The sequence below is a fragment of the Lepidochelys kempii genome, chromosome 2 (genome assembly GCF_965140285.1).
Source record: "Lepidochelys kempii isolate rLepKem1 chromosome 2, rLepKem1.hap1, whole genome shotgun sequence".
Lineage (NCBI taxonomy): Eukaryota > Metazoa > Chordata > Testudines > Cheloniidae > Lepidochelys > Lepidochelys kempii.
The window spans coordinates 60,917,099-60,930,009 of NC_136381.1; the positions used below are offsets into that span (position 1 = coordinate 60,917,099).

A 12,911-nucleotide genomic window follows, 5' to 3' on the forward strand; every position below is an offset into this window, starting at 1 on the left:
CACGCTCCGCGTGGAGGCCGTTTAGATCTGTGAGGGGCAGGGAGCCCCTGGACCGGGCACAGTCACATCCCAAGGAACCCCCTCGCTCCCAGCGCATCCTCCTCCGGGGGGCGGCGGGGGGAGACACCTGGGATGCAGCTGCTCGCCCCAAGCACCAGCCCCCCTGACCGCCGCCCTCCCTCTTGCTCTGCCCTCTGCCGCTCCAGCTGTGGCTGCCCATCCCCTCCCCTTGGCGCTGAGACTGCAGCGGCATATTGGGGCTAGCTCACACGGGCGGGCGCCTGCCTGCCTCACCCGTGCCTGGTGCCCCTCTCCTGCCCCCTGCCCGTCCCCAGGGCCCAGCCCCAGCCCGACCCGGCTCCTGCCGCCGACAGGCAACCCCCGACCCGCAACTTTCTTCATCCGCTTAGCTACTGGTGCAGACCAGCGACACCTCCCCCGCCCTGTCCCCCCCGCCCCCCCCCCCCCCCCCCCCCCCAGCCCGGGAGATCGGCGCGGGCTGCTGCTTTGTGTGCATGGGAGCTGCCAGCCACCTGGACGCGGCGGGGCTGCTGCAGCGGGGCGCTTAAGTGCATCCCTGGTTCCTCGCAGCATGAACCTCCCTGTGACTCCCACTGGCCGGAGAGCTGCTCTTCTGCCGCTTTGTCTGCTCTTCCTCAAGACCTGGGTGCCCGCGCACAGCTACCTCTACAACAACCGCTACGCCGGGTAAGTCCGCTTCGAGCTCGCGTTGCACTACTCACACCTCCTGTTTGCACTGGGATTGATGAGCTCCTGGACTTGTCCTTACTGGTTAGGGGGGTCGGCTTAAACACCCCTACTTACTAAAACAGCAACCACCCACGAAATACTCAGATCGCCTTTTTCTCTCTCCTCTAAGATCTAGCCATGTTAGCGGTAGGAATCTGGCTATTCCCCCCACCCCCCTTAACTTTTTGCCTTACACCGGATCTTAAATGCATTATGCTCTAGTGCTCTTTTTGGTAATATCACACACACACACACGCTAATACTTAAGTATGAAGGATGCTACCTCCAAAGCATTTGCATTGCACGAATATGACCTGTCTATTTAGAAACAAGAATTTTCCTTTTTCACAGAGGATTTAAAAAAAAAAAAACCCGGAGGGAGGCTGCATTTTATTCTAAAGCAATGGAAGTTTGCATTTCTTGTAAAAGTGAATGTACATGTTTTCTGAAACTTAATGAACTGGTTAAGAGAAAGTAAAATAATCTTACTGAATGCAAAAAAAAATATCAAATCCAAAACATCAAGGGAAACTGATTAATTTAGCTATAAGAGATTTTGGTGGTATTTTTACATTATTTAAAATTAGACCTTTGCTTATTTAAGAGTAATCTTTGTGTTAGAAAGGGGACAGTATGGTCTACATATCAGTGAAAGACTGTGTAACATCGTTGGGCCCTGGGTGTTCTTACTATGCTAGACTTTTCAGTAAGGGCACATATATACGGCTACATACACTTTTTGTGGAATAGATCTTTATTAAGTATTTAACCAAAATAATATTATCATCAATAGATGTGGTAACATCATCCATTAATTTCTAACCAAAGATAGGGGGATTGCTAAACATAGTAGTATACTAGTAGCAAAATGGTGTATTTTCCACAAATAGTATAAAATTCATTAAAACTGATCCGCAAATTTCTTAATCAGCACAAGTAACCCTGGAAGTAAGAACTGTATTTCCACTTTTATTTTATTAAAGCAGTCAACTAGGTACATTAATTCCACTGCTGAAACCACATTTACTGAAGTTTAAAAGCCATACCCTAGGCTCCAGGGAATGGCTGGCTATGGGAACTGGTAACGTGATATGAAGCCTTTCACCTCTAGGTCACCAGTAGTGACAGAAAGTACTTAACATGTGACAGCTGTTTTGCCGTCTCAGGCCGAGTGTCAAGGCATAGGCATCAACATCTCAAAAAACAAGCACTCTTGTTGGCAGTATCAGAGAGGGGTGGACAGAGAGACGGAATTCCCCTCTGACGCCAGGATCCTACAATAAGCTGTGTGTCAGTGCCGGGTTCCACCCACATGGAGCTCATTGAAGGATTTATGGCTCTCTGTGGCCTTATCCCCAGAAGTGATTGTCTTTACATTATGGCTGTACTGCATTTATTTGCAGATAAATAGGGAGGAGTTCAGTTTCCCAGTACTGTGAATCTGGCACCTTTCATGAGTACCAGTTATATATATTATAATATATTGAAAATGTCTTGTATGTATCTTCTAGGCTTAAATGAGACAGTCAAGTTAAAACTTAATCAATTAAGACAGAAAGTCAAAAGTAGTTTCAGGCACTATTAGGCTTTGCAAGCCAGTCAATTGATAAGTCAAATAATGTCAATTGACTGCCTATTATTTCTTTATCATAATCAAATATTGTCAGATATACCAGGGAGAATGCCCTCATTTACGCGGTGCTCCTTTCTGAGTACATCATGGCACAATTCTTTCATTTTTTAGAACTCCGAAAAATGTGAAACACAATAAAATGGAGTTAAAATAATTCGGTTAAAATAATAAAACAGTAAAACTTGCTTTAAAGAAAGTGATAAATTACAAACTAGTTTGAACACAATGAGCCAAATCAACAGGGAAAGATGCTATTAGGGTTTTTCACCGGTGCACGTTAACCCAGTTATTTAGTTTGACTTTATTATTATATTATTATTATTAACATTATTATTATTATTAACTAAAAAAACCTGCTGGTAAGGATTCAGTTTTAATCCCCTTTAATACTGGTTAGAGATTCTTTACCAAGGAGGAGACGTGGGCAAGGAGACTTAGTGTTTTTCAATTAGGCATAAGTATCTACCAAAGTCTAAGCCTATTGAAGACCACAAGTCTTACTGTTGTTATTGTTCAAATAAATTAGTGCTTTAAACTATTTGACCATTTTTACATTATTTGACTGGTCAGTTAACCAAATATTTTTGGAATGGTGAGATGCCCAACCCTAGGTATAATACGTGACCCCAACTCCCTCTGCTAATTGGGTTCACAAGCATATTTTCTTACGTGTTTTTTTGGTTTTTGTTTTTTTACTTCTTCTCCTGTTGCTTTTTGAAAGACCCGCACAAACAACTATCTGCATTATATGGCCCCTATCCTGCATACTACTCCACACAGCGAGACCCAGGAATATGGTCCTTCCTACAGAAGTTAGCCCAGTTCCGATAAGCTTACAGGATCTGGGTGTGTGCAACAAACACAGAGAAATTTACTAGTCGCAAAGTGCTGTCAAATGCATAGAGCAAACTAGAAAAATATTTCCCCCTTTACTTTCTTTCATTTATATTAGCCATAAGTGTTACTTGTGAAAATAGTAAGTTAAAAAAATCAGACAAATATGATTTTTCAAATTGAAAAGATCCCTTTAAGATGCCAGGTATCTCTTGCACTTCTGAAGCCTCTCTCAACAGGTCTTGGGCCTGGGCAGAATCACTTTATTTCACTGATCCTTTCTGTGCTCCAGATTATAAACTGTACAGAATTGCAACAATTGAGCAGGTGTGATTATCATTACTGAACTCGTTTGACAGCCATGGATTAGTGAAGTGCTCTTAAGAACAACAGTCAAGAAAGGGACACAGTTTTTCTCTGTTCACTGTAAAAAGGGATGCTGCCACCACCAACCCCTCACTTTCTTTTAAAGAAATTTATCAATCTAAAGCAGAGGTGGGCAAACAATGGCCCACGGGACCATCCTGCTCAGCCCCTGAGCTCCTGGTCCGGGAGGCTCGCCCCCAGCCCCTCCCCCGCTGTTCCCCCTCCCGCCACAGCCTCAGCTCACTGCTCCGCCGGCGCAATGCTCTGGGTGGCGGAGCAGCGAGCTCGTAGGGCAGCGCAGCTGTGGGGCCTGGCGTGACCCGGTGCTCTGTTCTGCGTGGCGGCTGCCTGTCCTGGTGCAGCCGCACCACCAGCCACTGCTGCTCCATGCAGCGCGGTCACGGGGCAGGGAGCAGGGGAGGGGGGTTGGATAGAGGGCAGGGGAGTTCAGGGGTGGTGGTCAGGGGGTGGGGGTGTGGATAGGGGTCCGGGAAGTCAGAGGGCAGGGAACAGGGTGGTTGAGTGGGGGCAGGGTTTGGGGGAGCAGTCAGGAAGGAGAGGTGGGGTTGGATGGGGTGGCGGGGAACAATCAGGGGCAGGGGTTCTGGGGGCAGTCAGGGGACAGGGAGAAGGGGTGGTTAGATGTGGCAAAGGTCCCGGGGGGGCAGTCAGGAAGGAGAGGGGGGGTTGGATGAGGCGGTGGGTGGCAGTCAGGGGCAGGGGGTTTGGGAGCGGTCAAGGAGAAGGGGTGGTTGGATGGGGCAGGGGTCCCGGGGGGGGGCAGTCAGGAAGGAGAGGGGGGAGTTGGATGGGGTGGGGGGGGCAGTTAGGGAGGTCCGAGGGTGGTCAGGGGACAGAGAGCAGGGGGGTGGATGGGACAGGGGTCCCCGGGGGGCAGTTGTCAGGGAACAGGGGGGTTGGATGGGGCAGGAGTCCCAGAGGGACTGTCAGGGGGTGAGAAGCAGATGGGGTTGGATGGGGCCAGAGCTGGGCCATGCCTGGCTGTTTGGGGAGGCACAGCCTCCCCTAACCGGCCCTCCATACAATTTCAGAAATCTGATGCGGCCCTCAGGCCAAAAAGTTTGCCCACCCCTGATCTAAAGTATTCAGGTATAGCTGTAGCATCCTGTCGTCATTGCGGTATCTATGTGACAGGCACAGCTTTAAGTGTAACAAATCCATAATGGGGGCTTGAGGATAAAAACCCTCTTTTTAAAAATAAAAAGACTTCATCTGAGGCAGGAGTACTGGTGCTGCTCTGGGGATGGCTGTAGCAGAACTCAAAGCAGCACCAAGAGGCAGGAAGACAATTGCAGATGTTCAGCTGGGACTCTGACCTATAGCTGCTGATACTCTCATGTACTCCTTTCCCGAACGCCTTCAGAGATATCAGGGGAAACAGACAGGGAGGGAACAGAATGGAGTTGCAGACAGGTGTAGGAGAGGAGCAGCTGTTGCTGCCAAAGAACAGAAGGGCTTTCTAATAGCCACTGCCACTTGGGAAAAGAGTCAGCTCCTGTCAGTGGTCAAGACCTGTGAAGTCAAAGGTACATCCCCAGTTCACTATCTTTCCTAGGTCAGCTCTATTCCCTCCACTTGCTCCTCGGCATTTGTGCAAATTCCCCCTCCCCCCGAAGCAGCTGTGACACTACCTTTCCAACCCATCCTGCTGCTCTGAGGAGTTTTGCTACAGTTATTTCCAGAACAGTGCCAGCAATCCTGCCTCAAACCATCGAATGGAGGCGTGGGCTGAAAAACTGAGGAAACTCATCCATCAGCTAAAGCGGTTTGGGGTTTTAACCCCAATTTGCAACTGCGGTGTTGGGTGTTATAACTAGAGTTCATTCATCTCAATAGAAATGCGAGGCACAGAAAGAGTGGCAATCACACATACCAGTTGCGTTGCCAATTTTTTTTGGCTAGCTACATGACACATTTGCTCAGACTCATAAGTAATTAGGTACCTACAGAGTCTAAAAATGATGCTGAGGCCGACAACAGGTAGGAGAACTTGAAAAGAGAAAGAAAAACTCTTTAAAACCAAAAATATGACATACATAGACATGGCTACATGGCTAGTGCATCACATTCCATGAAGTTTGCTTATTTCAGATTGGTGTTATTAATTATTCTGGGTATGCATAACCATGTCTTGTAGATGATCAGCAGCTAGCAAAACTGGGAACATTCAGTCAAAGTTCAGATAGTTTAATGAGTATTACATTTATATACTATGGTATAGTGCCTGTATTCTTGTGGTGCTTTACACACAATGGTTGGGGGATTCCTCCCTCTTATGGAACAAGGCTTGAGAGGAGATCCTGTTGTCGAAGGTGGGAGGAGAATTGTACAATTCCCTTTGTGGCATTTTTTTCCAAATTTTGTAATCTGAGGACAAACGGGGTGGTAGGGTGGTTTGTTTTGTTATGTTTAAAACACAACAAAAAGAAGTCACAGTGGCTGAGTTATGTCCCAAATAACCATGTTTACCAGCTGTACACAAACATGGAAGCTACATACATACTGTGGTTTTGGCAACTTCCAAATCATGGAACACTGTGAGCACAACTAGAGGGCTTTCATAGTACTTAAAGCATCCCCTTCTAGAAATCTGGCCACAAAACCCACTGATTTCTGAGATCAGCCTGGATCTCTGGGATCCACAGTGGTTCTGAGCGCTCTAGCCCCACTCTGCTCCTAGCAACATGGCTCTGATTTTTTAATGTCTCATCATCTGAAATCCCAATACATTGTAAATTGCCTGGCATTCAATTTATCTCCTTCTGAAGGATGAAGGGTAAAATCAATACTGCCAAAATTTGAAAGTTTTGCTCCTTTAAGTCTAGGCATTTCAAATTTGATGCTTAATCCATGAATGTTTCCTCTCTACCTAAAAAAGATATTGGATTAGATCAACCTTTTGGAGAATTTTTAGCTGTGCTTTCCCTCCTTTGTACTGTAATTTGCATAACTGGTCAGAATACAATGCAGGTAGGTTGGGGAAGTCCCAAAGCATTATGGTCTTCCAAAAAGAATGGTTCTTTAGGAAGTATAAGATCGGATCCCACTGACCTTCAAATGTCCCTTGTATATAATTATATATGAAAAAGGAATATAAAAAGTTAAAAAATGTAATGTTCTATGCGTGGTACTGAGCATTTTTTGCAAGAACAAGTACATGACACTTTTATGATGAGTTTTAGTTAAAATTATCTAAAAAGGAGAAACCCCTTGTTTTCAGACCCCCCAACCTGGAGGGATCCACACTTAGCACCAAACTCCACTCTACCTCTGTGGAAAACAGTAGCAGCAGCAGGAAGAGTTCATAGGGGGCTGTCTATGGTCTTCCCTTGAGCAACTATCTCCAGTTACAACCAAGCCAAGCCCTTGCAACCATATCCCAGACATCCCCCTTCCCCAGCCCTTGGACGTAAGTATCTAAGTCCCATTTTCCTAAGATACATAGTGACTTTGAAAATTTTGCCCCACATCTTCATGTGTGTTTATACAGCACCTATCGCAATCCCTTAGCAAGGGAATAATTCTGAGCCCTACTGTAATACAAATAAATGTTTGTGACAATGTGTGTTGAAAAAACATCTGATGTCCAAGTCTCTCCCTGAAAGATATGAATAATTCCCACTGATGACAATGGTTGTTACTTGTATCCTGCAAGGAAAGAAGAGAGCCCAAGAATGAGCAAATTTCTTTGCAAAAATCAAGGGGTTTGGGACACAGGCATATGGAAAGAGAGGGAAATAAAATTCTACACTTTTTTCCATACGTTTGGTATACTGGCCAGCTGCGGTGAAATAAAATCCTACTGCACGATCAACATGCACAGAGTTTGCCTGAAATCCTGACATCTAAAAACAATGGCCACCACAATCGGCATAAGGCAGCCATTATGTGGAGGCCAGAGCAGACCTTACACCAATTCAGGGTGGGTACCAACAGGACCCTGAATCATTTGTATTTAACATGGTACAGAACAACCAATTGATTGGTCTAGTGTAGGCAAGGCCCTAGACCCACACAGTGCACAAAATTATAGTTTGTAATAGATATCCTCAATAAAAGGTATTATGTAAATACAAATAATGCGTTCTCAATATCTTTGTGAGTTAAATCTCATTATACCCATTTTTCAGAAGTTGTACCTAGATAATGTACTTCCTGTCCCCTCCCGTCCCTTATACAATATTACATCTATGAAGATAAAAAAAATCTATTCCTTTTTTGTATTAAAATTTTAAATATTTAACATGTTTAATGAAATCTACACAATGAAAAGGCAAAGAATGAAGGAAAAAATCAATATGTTGTCATAGTTTGGTGACCTGTCAAATAGTTACAGATTAATGTAAGCAAAATTAATATTTACGACTATGCAGATAGCACTGGAAACTGAAAGCATACACTTAGCTTTGTTCTAACAGTACATTTTATTTTGTTGCTAGGCAGGAGGTAAAGACAGACAATTTCCCCTGCAGTGTAAGTCATGTGTACACCCCTATCCCAACAGAAACAACCCCCCATCCCAACATTATATTTTTTCCTCTTCTCCTCCCAATTAGCCTATAATTATTTTTCCTATCAATATTGATTTTCATTCAGAAAGCAATTTTCAGTAAATCCTACATTCTCTTCTTTGAGACCAAAGAAGCCTACAGTTGCCAAAGTGAGAGCTGACACCTGTATAAGCCCACATCAGAAACTGTCCTGAAATCCTGCTACAGGCAAAACTCCTACTCTAAAGCTTATAGAACACTTGAAGGACTAACGTCACTTTAAATGGGGGCATGACAAATGGCCAGAATCTGCCTGGGTTTCCAATCAAAAAACAAAACACATGAGACAAAAACATATTCTTGCAAACCTGACTAGGCTAGGCCCTGACAACTAGTCCCAGTTTTCAAAGATAAATTGTCACATTATATGCGATCAAGGCAAACAACATTCAGCATTTTAAAAGGTTCATCCTATCAGTGATAACATTTACCAGCTTTCAGGTTTATCTAAAGTTACTGACATATTGGCAGCTAAATTGCTAAATGATCAGTGTCTGTTAAAAAAGGACAAAGAATTGTATGAACTGGGGGAGTACAGGCATGATACCAGGATGACCCATTTTGGCAGCACCACCACAGAAGAAATAATTATCAAGATATACTCAGCAATTAATAGTTCATCCATCCTGTTTGGAAACATGACTTGTTCAGAGACAAAAAACAGCTCAAGCTTCAGAGAAACAAGGAAAGAATTTTTAAAATTCATTGTGGTTAAAAGGACTTTACTGCTTGCAAAGATAGTTAAATAAATGGCCAAACTAAAAGAGGGTAGTTTTTAAAACTTATCAAATTACAAGTATGGTATTTATCTTTAGACTATGTGCAGTAAAGTACCAGATGTTACACAAAAAAGGAATGTCAGAGCAAGACAGGGCCATAATGCCCAAGAGGAACAGTCAAATGCTCACTTTTAGTAGAGTTTTCTTGCTTGTAAAAACAAGAAACTTTGCATTAAATACAATAAACACCAGCAGATACATTCAAGACTTGCTTTCCTATAGCCTGTGGGGTTTTTAGTTCTTTGAAGCTTTCTTTTCATTATTGCTAACATTGCACAGAGAAAAAAATATCTGAGAAAGAGTTTGTGATGGAACCTTTAAAAATTATTGTCAGCATTCTTAGCTTTTAATAGCACCAGCTGACAGGAGTATGGCCCATTGGATAGAAGACTGGACTGGGAGTTAGAAACCTGTGTTCTCTTCCCGGCTATACCACTGATTTGTGTGAACCTGGTCAAGTCACTTCACTTTCCATTTTACAAATGGGAAATGGAAGCACAGGGAACAGTACACTTTTCCTTTAACTTAGAAGGATGAAAAAAATCACTGTATAAAAGCTAATGTTATCACTACATAACTGGTTTGTTTTTATGCACAATGTAGGTGGGTTGTTTTTTTTTGACAGTTTATATAGCTGGAGTATCTAGAGGGTAAAGTCTGATTTTCCTTGAAATTTTGAATCAGGTTAATTTGTTTAGGGACATAATAGGAAATAAGGTCCTTTGACAGAAGACTGGACTAGATGGTTTAATAGCTCTCTGCAGCTCTAATTTCTGTACTGCAATGTAATTCCGGATTACATAGCCATTAATATAGATTCATAGATATTAAGGTCAGAAGGGACCATTATGATCATCTAGTCTGACCACCTGCACAATGCAGGCCACAGAATCTCAACCACCCACTCCTGCGATAAACCTCTCACCTATATGTGGGCTATTGAAGTCCTCAAATCATGGTTTAAAGACTTCAAGGAGCAGAGAATCCTCCAACAAGTGACCCGTGCCCCATGCTACAGAGGAAGGCGAAAAACCTCCAGGGCCTCTTCCAATCTGCCCTGGAGGAAAATTCCTTCCCGACCCCAAATAAGGTGATCAGCTGAACCCTGAGCATATGGGCAAGATTCACAAGCCAGATACCCAGGAAATAATTCTCTGTAGTAACTCAGATCCCACCCCATCTAACATCCCATCACCGGCCATTGGGCCTATTTACCATGAATATTTGAAGATCAATTAATTGCCAAAATAATATTATCCCATCATACCATCACCTCCATAAACTTATCAAGTTTAATCTTGCAGCCAGATAGGTCTTTTGCCCCCACTGCTTCCCTTGGAAGGCTATTCCAAAACAGTTTGTACCAATCCTACCAAATGTACACTAATGTATGCATGTTATCTTGGCCTCTGCACCTTTATATATTGAAATGATTGCACATGGAAATAAATTCATTTTGTACATGCATTGCAATGTGTGACATAGGAATCAATTATGTTTTCATGTGCATATGTTAACTGAACATTCAAATAAATGCATGGAATTTATTATTAATTGAATTTTACTTTAGCACCTAACCTAATAATGAAAATAAACACTGCTGCTCTATGCCTGGTTTTGAGCCTGTGTAATGTATTTCTACATGTTATTCTTTAGTGGAAAATTGTCTACTGCACACTTTTTCTCCCAAATAGTCATTTTATAGTTTTCTAAATCATATTCCTTTAGCCATGAGGAAGGCAGCTGTCCTCTGATGGGACAAATTCCACAGTAACCTTAAAGTTTAATATTAATCACAGCTCTGAGTAATATAAATACTATAAAAGGACCTGAACAATTTTCTCTTTCTGTGAGATGTCCTCCCACTCTTAAGGTTGAGACAAGTCAAATATAGCCATATAGGATTTAACCCACTTTAACAAAAAACATACACACCATATACACACTGCATCATTTCACCTTAGGCAGGGAACAAACACATGGGAGGTGCTCTTTGATAACATCAGCTGGGAAACCGGCAACAGTGGTAGTGAAAGTGAACATGCCGCTTGAGGACAGATCTTTTGGCAAATAACATCTCATTGATGGAATGTAGTTTCCCTCATAGTGATTTGCATCAATAATTATTTCACAGAAGGCTTCTGCTCATTTTCTCAGTTGCCATTTTCAAAGGACCTTGCTGTCAGTTTAGTGGCTAGGCAGGTGGTGAGCTGAGATTACAGCCTGCTGTGAAAAAGCTGCTCATTTTTTTGTTACCCATGCACTCAGACACCACCCCATTTGTTTGTCTCCCATCCATCTCCCATCTTGTTCTAAACCTAAACTGTAAATCTCTTTGCATAAGGTCTGTATTTCTACTACCTGTTTGGTCAGAGCATTGCACTACTGGGCTTTGTTTCTTTATGTCCTCTACAAATAAAAGTAAATCATATTCAACCCAAATAATGGTTATTTTGGACAAAAGAGGTAAGCTGATTAATAACAATGTTTTGCCTAAGAAGACAAACTTATTAATACCAATTATTTCAATTTTGGAATTTGTTTTTTAAAGTGGGATGGAAGACAAGAGATACTATGCAAAATCTCTTTATAATTGTCTTATCGGTTTGTTCAAAGACCCAGCAGCCATCTCTACAAGGACCTTACTACAAAAGAGAGAGAGAGAAAGAAACTAAACTGTATCTGAAATAAGTTGGGGGTTTCCATTCTGTGGATAGTAGGCTAATATTTGCACTGAGCTTGATAGTCTTAGCAGAGATGCTAAGATGATTTGAATGGACAAGGATGGGATTCAAACAGTTGGGATGTGACTATAGTTTGTGTTGGCACCTCTCTGAAGCTACAATATTGGTCTCCAGAATCACGGCTTCCATTTGCACAAAAAGTAGGTCTTTAGCTCTTTTGGTTGTGAAGAAAATGTGTACCAAGTGTAACCGATGCAGAGGTGAGAGTCAGCAGAGAGCCAGGAACAATAGCGCTGAGAGCAGTAAAATGCTTGTTCATCTCAGGGAAGTGTTAGCTCAGATGCCCAGAGCTGTTAAGTTAAATGTCAACGTTGTTAACTATTTCAATACCCATGAGAAAGCGGGTCACTGATCCACACAACTAACTGTGAACAAAGGCCTCATTTTGGTGCCACAATGGATGGTGTTAGGAGGATATTGCCATTTATTTTTTAATAAATAAAGGAGGAGGGAAAAGCACCCGGCCCCAGAAAAGTAGCAGAGCCATCGGCATATTTCAAGCCCCACTGAAGGGGAGCCAAGCCATATACATGACTGTATTTTAAATGCCTGCACTTTGAGGGGTATTTCATTTTGGCACCTCACATGTGTGAGATTTATTTTGTGGACAGAGTTTAGAAGAGCTCCATCGCCTTCTCTCCCCTCCCCGCATATCTGACCCTTTGAACACGGAGACTGAATTACTTCCAAACCAAGTCAGGGTTGTGGCATGGTGGCAGAAGTGTGGGAGAAAGTAGTTCTACTGTTGCCTACACTGGACTTGTTCTATGGATAACCGAAGACAACAGGTATGAGGATAATGAATCTAGCACCACCTCAGAGGATGTGTGTATATGTGAATATTTTTGTCAAAAGAGGGTATATTTTAAACCTTCCAAATTGTAAGCGAAAACATTTACAAGAGCAACTTGCATACAGAAAGTTAAAATGTATATCTGTTAGGAACTGGGACATGGGCATTCTGGCCTAGTGGTCTCAGCAGGAGTCAGGTCAAGGGGGAAAAGCAGGCATCCAGGTCAGGGAAGGGGTAAGAGCCAGAGTCAACTGCCAAATACCAGAGCCAGGGAGTACAGCCAAAGTCAGGATCAGGAATTGAACCTGAATATCAGAGGCGGGGTCAGATACCAAATGCCAGGGCTGGAGTCGGAGGCAGGGATCAGAGCCAGGATTGGTAGCCAATGGTCAGGAGCAAGGTGAAAAGGCAGGAACTGGACGAAGGCGAGGATCAAGAGCA

The 12,911-nt window shown here is 43.1% G+C and overlaps 1 protein-coding gene across 1 annotated transcript in view; it reads left to right on the top strand.

Annotated features, from left to right (window-relative positions):
• The first annotated feature begins 592 nt into the window (after window positions 1-592).
• The window catches only part of CPA6 (carboxypeptidase A6), a 116,059-nt gene continuing 103,740 nt past the window's right edge, over window positions 593-12,911 (top strand). The window contains exon 1 of the mRNA XM_073329611.2: window positions 593-708. Within this exon, the coding sequence (XP_073185712.1) occupies window positions 593-708 (116 nt within the window). The remainder of the gene's footprint in view (window positions 709-12,911) is intronic.